This window comes from Triturus cristatus, chromosome 7, assembly GCF_964204655.1.
Source record: "Triturus cristatus chromosome 7, aTriCri1.1, whole genome shotgun sequence".
NCBI lineage: Eukaryota > Metazoa > Chordata > Amphibia > Caudata > Salamandridae > Triturus > Triturus cristatus.
The window spans coordinates 1,216,804,927-1,216,826,587 of NC_140590.1; the positions used below are offsets into that span (position 1 = coordinate 1,216,804,927).

The 21,661-nt window shown below is 43.7% G+C and overlaps 1 protein-coding gene across 2 annotated transcripts in view; it reads left to right on the plus strand.

Moving 5' to 3' along the window:
* LOC146811648 (interferon-induced very large GTPase 1-like) overlaps positions 1-21,661 on the plus strand; it is a 242,018-nt gene that overhangs the window by 14,573 nt on the left and 205,784 nt on the right. For both annotated transcript variants that reach the window (XM_085618616.1, XM_085618617.1), the window contains exon 2: positions 7,473-7,774. In XM_085618616.1, coding sequence (XP_085474742.1) covers positions 7,480-7,774 — 295 coding nt within the window. In that variant the 5' untranslated portion in view covers positions 7,473-7,479. The remainder of the gene's footprint in view (positions 1-7,472; positions 7,775-21,661) is intronic.

Sequence of the window (21,661 nt, forward strand, 5' to 3'; positions counted from 1 at the left end):
TAGGGGACACCCATGTCTCTTACCCTGTTCAATGAACAAACACTCTGATACCACATTCCTGGTCCGTACACGTACCACAGGTTTGGTATAGAGAAACCACACCCACAACAGAAATGCTGGACCCAGCCCCATCCTCCGCAGTACCTACCAAAGATAGTACCAGCTGAAACTATTAAAGGCTTTTTCAATATCTAACGCCACCACCAAAGCCTTCTGATCCTTGTCTGCCACCAAGTGTAGCACATGGGACCGCTTCCGCAGGTTCATCTACGTTCTTCAACCAGGCATAAAACTGCACTGGTCCTCATGCACCAAATGGGGCACCACCCTACCTAATCTCATTGCCAGGGCTTTTGTCAGGACCTTAGTGTCGACTCCCAGCATGAACATGGGCTGATCTGAACTTGAGTCTGCCGCTTCTTACCAGATTTCGGGAGCATGACAATCTGGGACTTCCGCATGGAGTGCAGGAGCAACCTGTTGTGCCTGAACTCTTCAAGAGTCCCCAGGAGGTGGGGCAGCAACAGTCCAGAAAACATTGGTTAATACTCTACTGGAAGCATATCCAGGCCCCAGGCCTTACAGCATGCCATGGCATGGACTGCCTCCTGCAATTCTTGCACGGTATCTTAGGGGATACCCCGTATGTCAGGAGGGGCCTCTGTGAAGGTAGCTGTCTAAAGTGTGCTGCGCTGTGAAAGCAAAGCCGGTGCGGCACCATGGTGGTGTCCCACATATGCCAGGAGGTGTCCCCTTGGAAGTTACTGCCTGATAAACAAGGCAGAAGCCTGTGTGGGATCTTAGCGCTGACCCTGTATGCCAGGAGGGGCAGTTGTTGAACATTCTGCCCTGCGGTGAGGGCCAGCGCCAAGGGTGGAAGTGGTCCGGCCACCCCATATGCCAGGCTGAGCTGCCAGAAATTATTGTGCTGTGGGGATCGGGCCAAAACCGTAGAACTGTGAAACCGTGATGACCTGTAGGTCATTAGGAGCATCGCGGAATGCACCTGACTTTACCACGAGGACGCATAGCCACATCAATGGGACCCAGATCAGGAGCATCAGAATCAACCCCCCCCTAGTTTGGGAGTGCAGAACTTACCATGCAGGAGTAGCGCAGAACACCTCCGATCGCTGAGGAAGATGAGATGACCGTTTAGGCTCAGAGGAGAGCTTGTGCTTGCTGAGTTCTGCCTCTCCTCCCTTGTGCAGTCTAATCACTGAGCAGGGCCGGACCTTTCAAATGTCCGCAGCAGAGCACCTGCTGAGACAATGCACGCTTCATCTCTGCTGGTGTGGGTAAGAATGGTAATGGGCCTACCAGGCCCTGGGGGACACATCGCTAAGAGTGCTGCTGGGCCAAGACACTTTTGACTATTTCCTAAGAGTCTGAGTGGACTCTTGAGTTAAGACCTACTAGGGAGCATTCCCTGGGTTCTGCCATCAGTGAATGGGGAATAACCCCAGCCACATTGGGAGGATCGGGTAGGACTGGGATTCTTCAGTAAAACACTAGAGCCCCGACCTCAAAGGGGAAAGGTATTGTCTATAAATGTCGGAGCTTGTCTTTGAATGTGTACAGTTAGAAATTAAATACTTATTTTTTATTATGTAAATAAGCATTTGACTGGACATTTGATGCTGCTGTGAACATTTTGTGCTTTGAGTTGTGTTTACTAACCTGTATCCAACTCCAACCATCCCATTTCGAGGCAGCCTTTGACTGCTTGTCCACAGCTACCACAGCCAAGTGCAAAAGGGGTCAGAATCCATAGTAGGTTGGGGCCCGGAACATCAGGAGTAAAAGGCTTCAACCACCACTGCAGTTGGACCCAGTAACTCCTGCGTGCCCCGTGCCCGTCTGAAAGGGGTTCTGACAAGTACATTATATCATATCCTTGATTGAACACTAGTATGGATTAGGAAAGAACTGCTTACGCTCAACATTCTGGCACCAGGCACCCTACCCAAAATCTGAATATAGTTACTACAAATAAGACGACAAATGGTAGAGTTGGGGTATGACAAATTGTGAAGTACATAATTTGAAACTCTAGTTAAGTGGTGTGTCCCTGGGGGAACTCGTAGACTGACATGTGCCACTTTTTGAGACGTAGAACTTTAAAGGTGAGACCCAGAAAGGCTGGGGCTGGATTTCAGTTCCACCCACATGAGGTGATTCAGTGGATGCACTTATCTCTAAATGTTTGTGCACAAAATTGTGTAGTTGTTGTTGCATCCTCTACTGTTCATCATTTATTTCTGCTCATTTCTTTTGTAAGATGCTCTGGAACACTGCTGCTCCTTAGCAACCTATTTGCTCTGAGAGTTGAGTGGAATGTAGCAGGCAGAGGGTTTGCTGTTGGACTGGAGAGCGGTTATATCCCAGGGGTCTGTTCCTGTCAACTTAATAAATCTGCTCTAATACAAATGTATGTGTCCTGACTCTTCAAAACTGGCGACATTTGATAAGGAGTCAACCCCCCAAAAAATTGCTTATTTTCAAATCGTGGCAAGTTGGCGTTACATGTACCTGTACGTTCTCGTGCATTGTTTTCGTTCGAGTCATCGTGCGCTGCATTCCGTGGTCCGTGCGCGAAGAATCTATGAGAACTGCTGCCTCCATACCTTCTTCCGCGCTCTGGGAGTTCTCGTCTGTGCAACAAACTTCTTCCTTGGCAACAACATGGACTAAACGTCTCGACGCTCATGCTGTACGCTCTACGTACGTGAGAAACGTGCCGCCATCTTGTGGGAAGCAAAATTACAATTTCTTTTTCTACTTTTTCCCCGGATTCGTTTCAGACGACCACGAGCTGCATTTCTTCATCGGCGACACGCACACCATCATTTGCGTGTAATTCAATATCATGAATTATAAATCACACGCACAGCATCACAAACGGCACGATTTTGAAGGAAAAGTCAAAGTTCAATGACATTTTCTTAGCCTTTTATTCAAGGAGGTACTTTCTATATGACAATTCTACACTGTGTATAAGAATTTCTTTTTCTTTTTTTTATGCACAAGTACTACACTATTACAGGAAGATTGTGTTTCCACCAAGTATACAATAATATTCAATCTTTAAATCATTCATTGTATTCCCTTGCAGATTCCCTTATTAAGAAATGACTTCGCAAGTCATTCCCGCACCACCATTCTTTTTACAGAGTCCTGGTGAACCATGTATGTTGTGGGAACACTGGAAGGAAACTATTGAAACATATTTAGAAACCATTGGGGGTGATGATTGTTTCTAAAAGGAAATTAGCAATCTTAAAACAATTTTTGGGATTGGAAGGTAGAAATGTTTTAAAAACGTTACCTTTGATGGAAGCTACAATTATTGATGCTAGTACAGACAGTGAATCTGCTGGGGATAGCAATATCGATATATATGAAATTGCTTTAAAAGCTTTAGAGGAACGTTTTGGGAAGAAAGTCAGTGTTGTTGTGGAAAGACACAATTTTTTTTGACGTGTGCAGTCACTGGGAGAAACCATTGAGCAGTATGTGGCAAATTTAAGAATGTTGGCTGTCACTTGTAAATTTAATGACATGAGGGATGATCTAATTAGAGGTCAATTAATTAATAGAATGTCTAATCTCAAAATTCAAGAAAAACTTCTTGGTCTAAAGGATCCTTCTTTAGACAAAACCTTGTCTGTAGCTAAAAGGATGGAGCCCACCTCCAGATACGTAAAGGAACTTAATACAGTATCAAAACAAATTCTCCAAGAGGATGAAACTGTACACAACATAAAAAAGTGTGCTAAAAAACAGGGGATAAGCCTATTTCAGAGAACAGACAAGAAAATACTAAATTTAAACCTACATTTTGCTTTAGGTGTGGCAGCCCAAAACACACAGCTGATGCCAGTTATTGTCCTGCTGTTAAAAGCAGGTGTCACAAATGCAAAAGGTTTGGGCATTTTGCAAGATGGTGTAAGAGTTCTGGACCTTCTGTAATCTCCAAACCTGTTAATCTAGTAGATCAAACTGATTTGCCTCGCAAGGAGGACATATTATACGACGATGATTGTGAGAATGACGATATTGAAGTAATGGTCATAGAATCCAGTCAGGTCCTCAAATGTGAAGCAGACAAACAGGACAGCTATCGCCCTCCCAAATGTACAATTAAGATCATGAACAAGGATGTACATGTATGGGCAGACTCTTGTTCCCCATTTACCATCATTTGGGTAGGTTTAGGCGGTAAGTTAGAGGAGTTACAATCCACTGATGTTATTCCTGAAGGGTATTGTGGTGAAAAACTACCTGTGTTGGGGTATATGGAATCTGAAATGTGCTTTTTGGATAGAAAAACCGCAGCTAAATTATACATTGTGCACAAGGGTAGATCTCTTTTAGGTTGGAAAGAGAAAAGAGCTCTCAATATAGTATTAAATCAAAATCATCCTCAACAAGTGTTATTAACATCACCAGGAAACACTTCCAAATGGGTTACTAAATTTCCAAACTTATTTAGCAAAAAGTTAGGATGTTTAAAAAAATTCGAACATTTAAAAGTGGATGCTGTTCCTAAGGTACATAAAGTAAGAAATGTCCCTTTTGTTTTAAGAGAAAAACTTAGCGATGAATTGCTTAGGCTTTGTAATGAAGGAGTAATTGAGCCCATTGAGGCATCTGAGTGGTTAAGTCCAATAGTTTTGGCCAGAAAACGGAAATATTAGGATGTGCATTGATTTGAGGGACGTCAGCGACAACATTTGGATAGACCGACATCCTCTTCCCCGCATAAATGAGATGTTAGCTACTGTTAAAGGGGGTACACATTTCACCACCTTGGATTTATCCAACGCGTACCACCAAATATTACTGCATGAAGAATCTAGGCACATCACATCCTTCATCACTCCAGAAGGAGCCTTCCAATTTATACGCATGCCCTTTGGTTTGGCGTCAGCTTCAGCTGTATTTCAAAGGGTGATGCAATCTGGTTTAGCGGGTTTAAAAAATGAGGTTGTATTCCAACACAATGTAATGGTGTGGGTGTGTGATGAAATCAAACATGATGTGATTCTAGAAGAAGTTCTGAATAGACTTTCTGATGCTGGACTCACAATAGCCTTGGAATAATGTAAATTTGGGGTGAGCGAAGTTGAGTATTTAGGCCACACCTTATCCTGTGATGGGGTGAGACCAAAACAAAATGTAGTTGAAGCCATTGAAAAGGCAGCTGCCCCAAGAGATAGAGACCAACTCAGATCATTTCTAGGTCTCGCAGAGTATTACTCTAAATTTGTACACCATTTTTCAGACAAAGTACATGAACTAAGAAAATTGATGAAAAAAGGTACCAGATTCGAATGGTCTGATTTGTGTCAACAAAATTTAGATTCTATAAAGAAAAACATTGCGAATGCTGTCTCATTGAAGCCGTTTGATCCTGCAGATCAGACCATCATTTCCACTGATGCCAGTAATATGATGCCAGTAATAATGGGATAGGTGCAGTACTAATCCAGGTGCACAAAGGAAACAAAAGGGTGGTAGCTTTCACTTCCCGCACGTTAAGAGGTGCAGAACACACTTACTCCACCATTGAAAAGGAAGCTCTAGCATGCTGGTGGGGTATACAGTATTTTAGAACATCTGTGTGGGGAACCAAATTCCAATTACATACTGACCACAAGCCATTGGTAGATCTGTTTTCCACAAGAGGTGCGAGTAAAGCCACCCCTAGGATCGCCAAATGGTTATATCGTCTTCAAGAATATGTATTTGGGATGAAATACATTCCAGGTGCAAAAAACGTAAATACTGATTGCATAGCAAGGTTACCATTAGATAGGATTCAGGATGATGAGAATGATGAATGGATGGTTGCTGAAGTGAAAGATGTCTGCACTGCGATTAGTGAGGATGATTGGAGGAAAGCTGTTGAAGAAGATGTAGTATTGAACAAGATCAAAAATGTCGGCCATGAAAAGAAGAATTGGAGAGGATTTTTGGTGGCCTGGAATGGACATTCAAATTGAGCGTTATGTTTGTGATTGCATAGCGTGTGCGTGTAGTGACAAGACCCATTCTTCCCAGGAAACCACCATTATTTACTCACCAATGCCTAAGGGTCCTTGGGATAAACTGGCCATCGATATTTTTGGACCCTTTGACACTTTGAATGTGTCTGAGAGATTTGCTATAGTTATGGTTGACTATTTCTCTAAATGGTCGGAAGTTGCTTTTGTTAAGGAAGTCAAGTCCATTAGCGTCATTTCATTCTGTGAAGACATTTTTAGAAGGGAGGGTTGCCCCGCCGAGATTGTCACAGACAATGGACCTCAATTCATATCTGAAGAATTTGAAACTTTTCTTATAAGGAGGGGCATTAAGCACACTACGATGCCAGTTTATCATCCATGGGGTAATGGCCTCGTAGAACACTTCAACAGAGTATTGGTTGAGTGTATCCAATTAGCATGCATGAATGGTGAAACTTGGAGGCAACAAGTCAAAGACATGTTATGGTCATATCGTACCACTCCCCACTCGGTGACAAAAGAAACGCCCTTCTCCTTACTTAAGGGGAGAGTACCATGTTCTGTGGCTGTACCAGCTTGGATGAACAGAGCTGGTAAATATAATGGCAATTTAAATAAGGTACAGGACAGAGTGGAAAAGTACCAAACAGCTTATTGTCATCGTCATAACAAGAACATTGTGAAGTCTAAACATTGCTTCCTGCAGGGAATGTTTGTAAGAGTGTACGTGGGAGACATATCAAGAAGAGGTTGTTCAAAATGGTCTCCCCCCCCCCCCCCAAAGGTTGTTCTTGTTAAAGGTAACAGTGCAAAGCTTTCCAGAAAAGTGTCACCATATTCTGACACTGAAGTTGCTATGTTTCCTAAATCTCAACGAGACACCAATACGTGTAAAGCAGGTCCTTGTGCTGTTAGGGTATCTACTCCTATTATCAGAACTAACTTGGGACGATCATGTGCTATGCCTAAAAAGTACGTAGATTATATATGTACATAATTTGATCTTGTTTTTTTAATTTTTTTTTCTTAAGGGGGGCAGATGTGTTGTATTCTTTACTGTTCATCATTTATTTCTGCTCATTTCTTTTGTAAGATGCTCTGGAACACTGCTGCTCCTTAGCAACCTATCTGCTCTGAGAGTTGAGTGGAATGTAGCAGGCAGAGGGTTTGCTGTTGGACTGGAGTGCGTTTATGTCCCAGTGGTCTGTTCCTGTCAACTTAATAAATCTGCTCTAATACAAATGTATGTGTCCTGACTCTTCAAAAGTTCTCTTGACTGTTGTTGTTTACGTCATGCTTTGAACATAAGTGTTATCAATCACTGGTTACCTGTTGAGGCGAGAGCACACACACACTATCTATATAAGTGAATGAATGATGTCTGCTGTTTCTGTCACTGACTTTGTCATACTTTTAGGTGAACCTCAAAATATTCTAATTGTTAGATTTCTTCAACAATAGGTCCTCAATGGCGTCTACTGGAATGCGCTCAGAAGTTATTCGAAGGTTGCGCCGAAAGCTCACCGAAATCTTGAAGAGTGACACTGACGTAGTCCTGGACGAGCTCGACTGCCTGCTACTCATCACACAGGAAGAATATTTCAGACTGCGGGAAATATCTGATCCAGAGAAAAGAGTTCGAGCAGTGCTGAACTCAGTGCTGCAGAAAGGCGAAGCAGCATGTCATACATTTCTGGAGAGCTTAAAAACCATGGGCAGAACCTTTCCTTGCCTCGTTCAACTGCTAGAGGGTTCTGGAAAAGGTGAGTGATGGCATTATAAAAACAGTAACACCATAGAGCAGCACATGGAAGATGAAACAATCTGAAACAAAAACCAGGTTTGACCCAGCCACAATTCTTCTTCCAAAAGCGGTTGCATTTGCAAAACTCTACGCAGTCTCAACTCCAGGAATTTGCTAGTTTCAAGCAAGTCGTAGTTTTCCGAAATGTATCTGAGCTTTGACGGGCCATGCTTTTGTATTTAACCTGCTTCTATTTAATCGACAATCAGCATAAGCAAAGTTACTTTGTCCAGAAGGCGAGAGCTGTTGACTTTGACAATGCTTGTTATTATTTTCTGCAGTCAACTTTAGAAATGACAGTATCATTAACAAAGCGGTATTCAAGGCAAACATATAATACATTATTCTATGCAGCCAATCCATTTAATTGTTTGGGTCTTTGACCCATGAGATTTAAAGAATTAGTCTCCCTTTGCGGGAGCCATCTTAAGATTCTTTACTGCATGTTGTGTGTTTTTGTATTTTTTCATCCTGGCTATGCTAGTTTAACGTTTTCTGCAGATGTTCACAGTACTGCAGATGAGTGCACCGGTTATTCAACTCTAAATGGCGATACATTTTATTTAACGAGGGCGTTTACTGGAAGCTTGCATTTACATTTACAGACCTGAAGTTGTTTTTTTCCAAAACTGCTCCTGTGTGGGGAATCCTGATGTTGATCCTTTATTTTTACCTCCATTTCAGAGACTCTTACCACCTTTTACCAATACAAAGTTTTATTTAAACAGTTATTATGTAATTGCTTTATACCACTCCCTACCTTGTTGGCGAGTCCAATTACTAGGGTATAATTCATCAGGCTCTCAAGGGAGAAAGGCCGCAGTTCCTTTCTCTGTACGAAGCAGGCTGCAGTTCCATTGGAGAGCTTTTAACTGCAAGTTCTGCATCTGCCTCATAAGAAAGATATTTAAAAAATCACTTTTCTAAGTAAAAATAAATAGGGCTTGCTAAAGTCGATGTAAAAATGAAAAGTTCTGTGATGAAATAAGCTTGAAGATGAAGATCACAAATCCCTCCTCATTGATGGAATTGTAAGCTCCACAGTGTACCAAACCACAGCCCATCACTAATACTGTCCAGAACCCCACCTGTCATAGGCATCAGTCCTATTGTGTATGAGTAGTATTCTGCATATTGTCTTTACAGGAAGTCCTTAGATGATCTGTTGTGACAAGGCAGATTCAGAAGGCGGAAGTGCTCAGTATGCACAAACCTATTCCATTACTCCCCAGACAATAATCTTTACACCATTACAAATACCACAGATATATGGCGGAGTCTGGCGATAGTGGACAGAGGGAACAGTTCTATTTCAATCATCAAATGAGCAACATTATCGGTCCCCAGCTACATTGGGTGTGGACCCCTTCTATGCCGACCCCCCCCACCCCCTCCAACCCTGCGCCCTTAAGTTCTGCCCAAGGCAATAAAGAATATTTGTTATGCCTTGTGTCTTGATGTGCAACTAGTGCTGCATAGCCTTTCATGCAATGTTTTCTTTATTGTGAAGTCATCAGGAAGGCAAAAGTTATGTTTGGGGGAAAACATGGCTTGCTGCCCAGTTTATATGGATTAGTGTCCAACATCTCACATAATGGAAATCATCAGATTCTCCCAAGAGGCAGCATCAGTAGGTGGAGTTGCACTGTGTTCACAAGCCTGTTACATGTGGCACAAGGTAGTTCTTACAGTGTTTTTCGCTTGAGTCTTGTTATGCATCCAGTGATGTACTGTCATGACAAGGCCCCTAGTACACGCGACTACCAGCGGAATATTCATCCTGTTTTGCACATTCCATCATGTCCAAAGGCTTCATGGACTGGCCATGGGAAATTAGAGAGTCGTCTTGCCCAAGTTTGTCGTAGACAGTCTACGTGCTAAAGTTAACAAAAAGGAGCCATACTGGCATAGGATGTCCTTTTTTAGGTCTCGCCTGACCCAGCGCATGCACTGGTCTGGCGAGACTTTTTGTGAGTGCTCAAAAAGGTGCTACCACTGTAGCCTAGAGCTACAGTGCATGTGCGCAGGCGCGCGCGCCTCACTTTCGCGGCCGCATGGCCGCTTTGATGTTTGATCGCGATCACTTTCACTTTCGCAGCCACACGGCCGCTTTGATGTTCTCCATGAGCCCGTTTTTTTCCCCCTGTTTATTACTTCTATGTAGTAATGGCGGCACCCGTGCACCGCCATTACTACAGAGCAGTAATAAACAGAAACAAGCATTGGCATAGCCAATAGGTCTCGTTTTTGGGATCTTATAGTTAGTTATGCAACTGTTGCATGGCTAATCACTTATAAGGTCCCAAAAGCGAGATCTATTGGCTATGCCAATGCTTGTTGCAGATTTATGGTGAGTCTGTCGAACTTCCCTCACAGCCAGATCATCCAACACCATACACGTTCTGCTTTTGTTTGCGCCATTCAGCTGTGATATAAGCATAGTTTAAAAAAAAAACAACTTTATTTATAAGTTTCGTAAAGTACAGTTTGCAATACAAAAACACATGCTCATGACTGACTATCAGTGATTCATCTGGTACATAGTAATCCTGCATACACAATTTCGCGTTCAATGCTTGATAAAACAGTAACAGATTCCCCCACATTTCGTACCCCTTTGCAAGAAGGTCTCTCAGTTACTCATATCACTTTGTACGCTAGGATCTTTCTCGGTTTGCGAGCCGACAGATGTGTGTTCCAGCAGGTAGGCCCTGTAAGGCTGCCAAATATCAAGGGGTCTCGACACCGGGTGTTGCAACTGAGAATATATCACTGGTAGTATTACAATATGACATACTGAACAACTATCTTTTCAATGTTGGTGAGAATATACTTCCCCAATGAATCGCCACCTCACATTTTGCTAACAATAATGCAATTGCAAGAATACTTTTATATGGCTTAGCGATCTCTTGTATACACCCCAATAGCGCCAATAAATGCGATGGCAATAGGCCCAGCCCAGTCATTTTTGACAAATTACTAAACACTTGAGACCAGAATCACGCTACCTTGGCACAGTTCCAAGCCATATGTGCAAAATCGGCCACCGGGGTGTTACATCCAGTGCATCTGTGTGGGCGCAACGGGTCCATACGATGGAACTTAGCTGGTGACACATATGCATGCCACAGAAATTTAAAATGCAATATCTTGTGTTTGTGGTTGAATGAGACTTTACGCGTTTGTTCGCAGCTAATCTGCCACTGTGCATCAGTTAGAGGGGCATGATATAAGCATAGTTGGACTGCAGTCTCTCAGTACACACTACAGAGTTAGGACAAATTGCAATCAAATGGAAAGCAAGGTAGTGTACTATTTTAACAGGGAGAACATATTTGTAAACCAATTTTTCTTGTTTTATTTTAATCACGTTGACCCATTTGTAATGATGTATAGTTACATACATTTTTTTTTTATAACTTTATTTTGCGTTTTACAGAAAAGACAAAACCTCATGAGCACAGCATACAGTGTATCATCTTCCTTTTTTGGCTAAGATTGTGGCATTGAAGGTCAAACTAGAACAGCAGGGGTACAGAATCATTCTTACATAGGGTACATTATGGAACTGAGCATTGTACATGCCATATAAGCATAGGGCAAACACGTAGAGCATTTATTCTCCTTTGCCTTCGCTTCCTCGTCGGTCTTTCTCATCTGTCCCGCCCTCCCCAATTTCTGAAGCACTGTGTTTGGACTCACTCCCCATTGTTAGCCCAGTATTGCACAATTCCCGCTATTCCTTCAGATCTGAGTGGAATTTTTCATCTCCGCGTGTGAGCTTCATGTGTGCCTCCTCTGCTAATGTCTATTCCCGAACATCCTTGAGCCAGACTGGGAGTTACATACATTTGTTAATGCACAATTTACTAAGCATAGTAATCCTTAGTTAACCTTTACAAGACATTGTACAGAGAGAACACATAATGAAAGTCCAGAAACAAGAAATTAATTCATTAGGATGGTGATATACAATCATGACGCCGGCATTATTAAGCTCATTAAGTTTTACTGAGTTGTTTGCTATTCAATTACCAATGTCAAGAAAGAACTCTATAAATGGAATTGTATGGCTGGCAGTGTTTTTCTAAAATCATTCCGGAGTTTTGGGAATTAGCAGAGGTCTAAAGGTAAAGTCTTGTGAGTGAACTAATGATGACTTACATGGCGAAAGGTAATGGAGTGGAGGGGGGAGTCCTTAAGACTTTGTAGAGTTTTGGGAGTGCCATTGAAGGAATGCATTAAAACAGCTTGCAACTGTGCTGTCAGAAAGGAGGCTATCCATTGGTGACTTACTCCTTCAGTTTCTATATTCTGTCATCTCATCAACCGTATCTAGTGGTATTCTGTGTAAATGAATGCCAAGATGTCCAAAGGGACTAAGCAGGTGACCTTAACCAAAATCCAGTCTAGTTCTTGAGTGATCTGACGTAAGTAACAACTTGATTCCTCTAAAGGAAAGATGGTTTCACATTTTGTAATGTGCTTTTCCATACTTTTTATGGAGGTTGAGGAATGAAATAGGGCAGTAGTTAAATGGCATCTGAGGATCATGAATAGACCTTTCTATTCGTGAACTCACAGTTGTTAATTACAAAAGATATTTTTAAAGGTTATCTAGTAAACATTGTCAGACTTGCAAAATATGAATGCAGGTGGTATGGTGTATTTTTAAGGTACTGGGGAGTTGATGTTGAGGGTGTGCGGGTAGGGAATTTTATTTGTGTACTATACTGGAATCTGTGTTGGCTGTACTGCTATTGTTTGACTCACTTAAGCAGCATCAACCTATTTATCGCAACCTCTTGTGTGCATTGCCGTTCCATATGTTGCATTTATGCTTTGGCATGCTTGTTTTTACACTGTGGTGTCCAATAGTCCGGCTCTTTGATGTTTACTCTGATTGATGTCTTACTTTGCTTATATTTCAGTGGGGCACTTGATTAGGCTTATGTGTTCAGAAAATAGAGAGTTTGAGAGAAAAGATGGTTATGATAATTTCAAAACAATCGCATAATTTGCAGAAATGTTATCAAAAAAGTTGTTCAGGAATTCCCGACACTCTACCGACAAAGAGACAGGTTGCTTTCAAGCTCTGGAGCTGAGAACCAGTCTTGCCTCTGCCTTTTGCCACTCCCAAGGATCACAAATGAGAGGGCTGCTGGCAGAGTGAGTGGTCCTGATGATGACTCGTGAGATGTGGAAATGATTCTCGACTGTGAGGGTCTCCCTTATGAGTGAACTACCTGCAAGGACTTCTGTGTCTGCGACTAGCCTGGAACTGTGACCTTGAAAACCATATTACATCAGAAAAGCAATTGGACATTTATGATACAGGTATGGCAACAGAGGAACTGGAAGGTGAATTGATGTCTCAGGTTAGAGCGGAGACTCTAGCTAGCAAGAATGGATCTCCAAACATTTTCTGAGGCCAAAAGATAAATGTCTACAAGGATATCCCCCTCTCCATGCTTCTAGGAGGGACCATGTTTGAGGAAACACAATGTCAAATATAAGTGGCCCTACACCTTGGGCCTTTTTATTTATATGGTACAATGACTCTTACCGAATCTATTTGGAGTGAACCGTGGTCCCCACGGACTTGAAATTCAAGTGAGGTCATTTTGGGGGGGGGGAGAAAACCGAGAAAGCCATACTAGAGAGGTTTTATTGGCCAGGGATCTATCAACAAGTTAGGAAATACTGCAGAGAGTGTGTAGTGTGCCAAAAAAACAGTCACTCTATCCCACCCCGTGTACCTTTACGACCGCTACCGGTAATTGATGTTCCTTTCTCACGGGTGGGAATGGATATTATAGGCCCCCTTCTACCCTCCCGTAGCGGGTGTCGCTACGTGCTTGTACTAGTAGATTATGCTACAAGATTTCCAGAGGCCGTGGCCTTGAGACAACCTAATACTACTCAGATCGCCAAAGCCATGATCAATATCTGCCCGGGTAGGCTTTCCAAAAGAAATATTGACCGATCAAGGCACTCCCTTTACTTCAAGACTCATGAGACAGGTATGTCAACAGTTACACATTAAACAGATTCGTACTGGGGCCTACCACCCTCAAACTGATGGGTTGGTGTAACGTTACAACTTCACCCTAAAAACCACCCTAAGGAAGTTGTTGAATCTCGAAGCCCGCAAGTGGGAAGACATGCTTCCTCTAGCTCTATTTGCTATCCCGTGTAGCCAACAAAAAAGCTTAGGATATTCCCCTTTTGAATTGGTATATGGAAGACCTCCACGTACCCTTCTGGATATGGCCAGGGAAGAGTGGGAAGAGGAAACTGATGCCTTTAAACCCTTATTGGAATATGTGGTTGGTCTAAAGTCACAGTTGAATCGGGTATGAGAGATCGTACACACTAACCTAGAGGAGGCACAAAGAGTTCAGAAGAAACAATATGACAAGTCCACTAAGGAGAGAACTTTAGAAGTCGGGAATCAGGTCCTGTTGTTACGTCCTACATCTGAACATAAATTACTCATTCATTGGCAAGGCCCCTTTAAGGTATTAGAAAAGATTACTCCGGTTACTTATAAGCTAGAAATGGATCCTTCGAACAACGCCACTCAGATTTTTCATATAAATTTGTTTATAAAATGGGAAGGACCTGTCCCTGTGTTGATGGCACATCCACAGAAACCCCTAACAGAACAAAGCATAAACCCTGACCTGTCTGAACGACTAAAGCAAGAATTAAGAAAAACCTTAGTTCCGTTGCAAGAAGTATTCTCTCTGACACCTGGCAAAACCACCTTAGTGACATGAGATCCACACACAGCCTGGGAAAACTATACGGTTAAAACCCTACCGTATCCCTGAAGTCAGAAGAGAAGCCATAGACCACGAAATGTATCAGATGTTAGATATGGGCATCATAGAACCCTCCAAAAGCAAGTGGTGTTCGCCGGTGGTATTAGTACCCAAACCAGATGGGTCCATACGTTTTTGTATCGACTTCAGGGAGGTAAATAAAATATCACAATTTGATGCTTATCCCCTCCCTAGAGTCGACGAAATGGTAGAAAGACTCGGAAAAGCCCAATATGTTAGCACCCTGGACCTATGTAAGGGTTACTGGCAAGTACCATTGAGGTGTCAGAATAAGGAAAAAAACGCTTTTTGCACTCCCAAAGGACTGTACCATTTTAAGATTTTGCCCTTTGAATTACATGGCGCCCCCGCAACCTTCCAGCGGCTTATGAATAAAATTCTACAACCCCACCAAAATTACGCTGCTGCTTACTTGGATGATATCATCATCTACAGTAATTCCTGGGAAGAACATCTCCATCACCTAACCCAGGTTATCCAATCCTTGAGGAATGCAGGGTTGACCATCAACCCTGCCAAAAGTCACTTGGCTGCCAAATCGGTTAAATATCTAGGATTCCTCCTGGGAGGAGGGTGTATGAGACCACAGGAAGAAAAAGTCGCAGCGATTGCCCAGTTTCCCTTTCCCAAGAAAGACCTCGGGCATTTTTGGGCCTCCTAGGTTATTACAGGCGATTCATCCCTTGCTTTTCTGAAATCGCCACTCCCTTAACAAACCTCTTAAAGAAAACCAGACAAACGGAGAGATGTTTAACACACCCCTCCCCTGTAGAGGTAGCAGCGTTCCAACAATTAAAACACGTCATCACTTCCAAACCTTTTCTTATCAATCCCAATTATGAAAAACTGTTTCTGCTACAAACAGACGCCTCTGATCGTGGTATCGGTGCAGTGTTGTCCCAAGTACATGAGGCAGGACGAGAACACCCCATTCTTTTTATTAGCAGAAAGCTGTTTCCAAGGGAAACCCGATATGCAGTTATTGAGAAAGAAGCCTTGGCCATTAAATGGGCTGTAGAGACCCTCCGATATTATCTAGACGGAAGGGAGTTCCTACTGTATACTGACTATGCTCCCCTTGAGTGGCTGTCTCGGAACAAAGGATAGAATCAAAGAATCCTGAGATGGTTCCTTGCCCTTTAACCTTTTAGATTCACTGTACATCACCGAAAAGGGAAAGAGCATACCAACGCCTTTTTTTTTTTTTTTTTTTTTTAAATTTACTTATTTATTTATTTTTGTTGTTGTCCAGATACCCCTCCGAACTGTTCCTTGTAAACAAGGCAGTTTGGGAAGGGGAATGTGAGGGGGTCTCCGGGCGCGTTCCCACCATCAAGGGCGGAGTTCCGCAGGAGACGACGTGGACTCCTTACCATTATGTAAACAAATACTGCTCCGGACTCAGAGTCTCGGATGTCACCCGGATGTGGACTGTCACATGGAGGGCGGGACGGGAATCTTCACCGACCAATCAGGAGCCATAGCGGAAGGTCATGATTGGCAGAAAAGGGAAGGAGGCACAACATCAAGCATGTCAGCAAGCAAGAACCCAGAAGAAGATTGCCGAGAATAACTGAGGAGCAACGCAGACGCCGGAACAGGAGAGAACGAAGACGAGGGACCAGAGACGTGGACCGAAGACTGGTGGATCCCAGAGGACGTACGAGCCGCCACAACTCAGGAGAGTTGTGGCTCTCAGCGGTACGTAGCGGACAAAGGTACTTGGGGAGGGAAGGTATAAGGGTAGTGGGGAATGAGGCAGGGGTAAACGGGTAGTCTCAGCTGTTAGCCTGGGGACATCACTACTCCTGTGCCCGCCTTCTTTTTGTTTTTAATTTTTCTGTGCACTCCCGCCCTTCTAATCTTCCTGTGCACTCCCGCCTATAACACCCACAAGCCTTGACCCTTCCCTGATACCCTCGCGCCCCCTTGTGAAGTACCTCCAACATGAAAGAACTGCCCTCACGTTGCTCCTCCTTTCCTAGTAACCCCATCCTCACATGGTTCGGTGACGGTACCCTGTAGTTTATAGGACTCAATTCTGACTGCTACTTTCTTTTGTCTTTTGAGCCTGCTCCAGGATCCCAACAGACCATCTGAGACCCGTAATAGGTTTCTTGACTACACTATCCTTTTATTTTTCCAACCGCCTACTTTGTTTGTCCAGACTATTGATTCTTTTTACCCCAACTTTGTGGTCCTTTCCTTAATAAAATCTCACTATTGACCACATACGGCCTCCTCGCTTCTGCTTCCGACCGTCCCGCCGACAGAGAGTAATCAAAAAATGTTACTGTAGTGATTTCTTGGCCTGACGGGTTAGCATTTTGTCTAAACTCTATGCATTCTAAGTCACAGGTATTTATATGGCTCAAGGAGGGAAGAGCTTTAAATAGTTTAAGTAGTGCACTTCTATTGAGGATGTCATGAGTTCCCCTCGAGACATAGTGGGGGATAAAATCCAGCTTGTGGCTATTATTAACAACGTCGAGCCCTGGTTCGTTTCAGTTTTTGTCAACCTTGAGTCGCACCGGGTGAGTCAGAGGCGACTTCACAAGTTGGTTTGTGGGTGTGTTTCATTACTCATTGCCAGGATACCTGCGCTGCTTCCCGGACGGTGACTGGATATTGTTTCGGGGTTACACCGCTCTTCTCTATTGTTTGCCTTAAGCAGGGTGGCCCCCGCGGTCTTGTTGTACAGGTTTCTATAGAATTACGCCCTAATTTGGATGTAGTTTGAGTAGCCTGTTTCTCTTTCTAAGAGGCTTAAAGATACTATATATATTTGCTAGTGGAGGTTGCACCCTTGTATCTTGATTTTGACTGCTTAGAGAAAAGGGCATATTGGTGGGTGGGATCCTGTGCCCCTCCTTGTTTGCTGCGTCCGTAGTATTTGGAGTAGCGTTGTCTTTGCTTTGGTTTCTATCGTGCACGGTCGCAACACTGGTTACATTAGATGCCTGTCTGGTTTGTTTACTTTTTCTGGCCTTTCTCAGACGTTTTCTCTCCCGTTTGGTTAATAGTTACTTTTGATTGCCTTAATGGTGACTGATTGCATTGATCGATGGGTGGAGTGTCCAGGACGCCTGTATTGTCAGGTGTACTTGACGCTTTTATTTGGATGTGCTTGCCAGTGTTCGAACTAAGTTTGTCCTCGTCGCTATTGCGTTTTGCTCCCTAGGAGGGCTATGGCATACCTGGTCATCTTCCCTTGATGTTCCCTTAGCCTTGTCGGCTGAGGTTGCCACCTTAGGTAGCACGTCCCTAGTGGCCCCTAATAATTCAGCCATTACTGTTGGAACTGCAGCTAGTTTGTCGATGATTTGGGTACAATGGCAATGACCCATTTGATAAGTTGTTTCCCGATCTCGCTGCCCCTTCATAATCATCTCATTGAAACTTTGCAACTTTTGTTCAACCCCCTGGACGTGATTTGCTAGGATATTTAGAAGTGGGTGTCTAACTTATCTGCATGATAGATCATGGCTTTACCAATAGTGTCCATGGTATTTAGCAAATATGGCCAGACCTAGGATGATGGTCGGATGCTAGGTTCTATTAAGGGTGAGCTAACGTGTTGTTCCCGGTGGAATTGGCGATCCGGAGATGGATTGTCCATGGAGCTCAAAATCTTGCATGGTTGTTCCTTGTTTTGTGAACGCGACGTTATAGGAGTTGTTTCAGCTTTTTTTTTATATTTGAATTGCATATAGTCATATTAGATAAAATGTGCAAATTCCTGTTCAAGTTGATGTGCCGTTTCTAGTGAAATAAGTGGTGACACAAACTTATCTGACTTAGAGGTGTGTGGTGTGGCAGACCCCTGGTCTTCTGGAAGGGGGGCTTCCGATGACCTGAGTACATTTCTGAAGGGATTAAGAATATTTGTATTCATCTGATGTGTTGAGTCGACCACATTATATCCTGGTGGGGTTTGTTGTTGCTGCTGCGATTGTATGTCTAGAGAGGGCGTATGGCTGTGAATTTGCTCCTCGATTACTGGGAGATTTTGACTTTTTGCGCTTTCCGAAGGATGGAGAACTTTAATTGTTAAAGGTTGCGAACCTGGGACTTCTTTGTTTATGGCATCCTGGGAGTCTAATTCCATTTCCTGCAGTACTTCCGTTTCGTTCTCACGACTGTTACTTCTATCATAAGAAGGATTCATTTCTGCTTTGCTTTGAGAATCTATGGTGTTGTTACTTGGATTACTTTCTTTAGGGAGCTTGGAATTGTTGTGGACCTAATTTTTCTCGGTGGTTTTGATGACTACTTTTAGGAAATCAGTAATCAGTGCCCGTTTACTGCTGTTTGGGCATGAGTTGTGCCTGGTTGGTGCTAGGGAGATGGCTCTCTTATTTCCTTCACGACTGGCGTGTGGGGCGGAGTCTGTAAGTCTTTTTGTAATAGTTGAGTTAGCACTTGCCTTTACTGTAGTTACTGCGGTAGCTGCAGTTAAGGCTTCCAGCTCATGCCACACTTCTTTGTTTGCTAGCCTTGATACAGAGTGGTCCTTACTCTCCGGCGTAAGACTGGATAGGTTACAAGTATGTTCCTTAACCGTGGGGCCCTCCTTTACCATCTCTTTTTTGGAATGACTGGAGGTTTTTTCTTTTTTCTCCCCTCCTCTCGTTTTTCCTGACCTTATACCAAGTTATTACCCACTCACCTGGTGAGGTTGGGCCACTGGGAGGCACCCAGAAGAGGTCCGCTGTCGTGGGGCGGTGGCAGGATAATGAAGGAAAAGAAGTAATGAGGTGATTTTTTATTTTTTTAAATATCTTTATTGCATTTTATCTTTATTATTACATACATTTCAATTGTCCATACATATTGCATATTTAACAATATTATCCATTTTTGCCACTGTGAACATAGATCTGCACATTTCTTACTCACTATTTCCGATATAGTTTGCATCTACAGTGCAGAATTATTTGTACATTTATAGAGTATCATGGGTATCGAGAGCCTGCGCATGCTGTCATCTCCAATCGAGGGGCGGAATGTGTCTACTGAATGCGCCTCTACATAACTGTGATCGTTTATGCGTAAGAATGTCAGCGTATACAGAAGCGCAGTGTTAATACACAGCTGAACTTTGAAATTACCACATATAGTTCCGCATATCAGATAGCTGTTTTCCTTTTTTTTTATATATAACACTTTAACCACATCTAATAAAAACCACAAAAAAAGGAAAACAATCCAAATAAGAGTTATCAAACGTTTGAAAATACATGCAGCTAGTATGTAGTGTATCACTGAAGTGTGATCTTGACTAGGCCTGCGTGTGGGTGGCGGGTGTGGGCTGCTGTTCCTGCTGTATATTCTGCTGTATGGATACTAGAATATCGCGTGGTAAGAGCCATGTCTATATATTGTTCTGCAAGGAATGCGAGGTCTGTCGTTTAACCGACCTCCAGTATTGAGGCATCATGGAAGAAGTAATGAGGTGATAACCGGGTGACGGCAGAGAACGACAGAGGACCGCAAGAGCAATGTGTTGGACGCCCAATTAGCAGTGATCTTTGCCGCAGTATGACCACAATATGCCCGCGCCCGGTGTAACGTCAATGGCCCCACCCCACCCAGAGATTAGTGAGGAAAGTGGGGGTGGAGGCCTGGTATCCTGGGGCCGGCGGGCTGTAGGCGACAGCAGACAGAAGGGGGAGAGGTGGAAGAGGAACAGAGAGGACGGCACGCTGGAAGTACCGCAAGCAGCACCAAACCTAGTTGAGCCGCTTCCGCGGGCTTACCTGGGCTCTTCACTCAGCGTCCACTGCTAAAGGTGACCGCGCTCTCGTTCCTCGCTCCCTGCGCCCACCTCCGCCTCTCCACGCTCACCTCCTCACCTCGACTGGCTCCGCGACACTCCCACGAAACCTGCGAGCCTTCCGCTTGCCTGCTCCTTGCCTCACCGCACCTCAAAGCACTTCCACGTGATCACGGCGTTTTCAGCCTTGCCTGCTGCAGTCCCAATGCAGTCCGGGGTGGTGTGGTGTGGTATGGTGCGGGCGGCCCAGGCCTCTATTCAGGTGCTGGTCGAACCGGCAGCTCCTCCAAGCCTCCGTGGCCTCCCCAGCTCATGATTTTCAGCCTGGGCGGCAGTTGCCTGAAAAAACGCCGCTGGGAAACAAAGCTCGCGGCTCACGCAGCTCTGTGATCGATGCTCCGCCTCCGACCGTCACTTTCCGACTTCCACTAAGTGAAAAATTCTAGACATGAAGGAGGTGGTGTCCTTTTGGGCGAGCATGCTCCATTTGGTTAGTCGGATATCTGTGGTGGTAGCAGGGTCGTTGTGTTGCTTGAAGAAGCCGGTGGTCTTGGGCTGGGGTTTTGAAGTTTCTGTTGATGTAGCCAATCTTGCCGTGGAAGAAGTTTGCAAGGTTGTCGCAGATGTTTTATCAGAGCCACAGAACTGTTATAAGAAATTGGGTTATTAGTTGAAAGGGGTGGAAGGCCAACTCCGATAATAAGCACAATCCTTGTCAAAGTGAACCACAAAAGTCACTAAATAAGCCTATGATTAACGCTCTGGTAGCTTGGCATAAAGCAGTCTGTCATCACTTAAAGACAATGAGTAAAGTATGTATGCAGCACTCAATCAGTAATAAAGTGAAAGAACAACATCAGGAAACTCCCAAACTAATTTAAAGTAGAATAAAAAATAATGAATATGACACCAAATTGGCAAAAATACAATCATTTGAACCATAGAAATGAGTTTTTGAAGTCTTCAGTGAAAGTAGCACCAAAAAGCACAGCACGTCACTTGTGGTAATCTGGTCGCGCTGGACTGGGGTGCAGTGATAACTTTGCGCTGTCTGTAATTAAGCGAGAGTCATATACATTGACAGGCTTGCCTACTGAAGTGTTAACCTTCTCAAGTCTGCACGAGGAGCTGCGAGGACGTAGTTTTAGCCACAAGGAGCATGTTAAGCGTTGCGGATGGTCATTGCTGTAGCACGAACAGCTGGTGGTTGTTCGAGGTT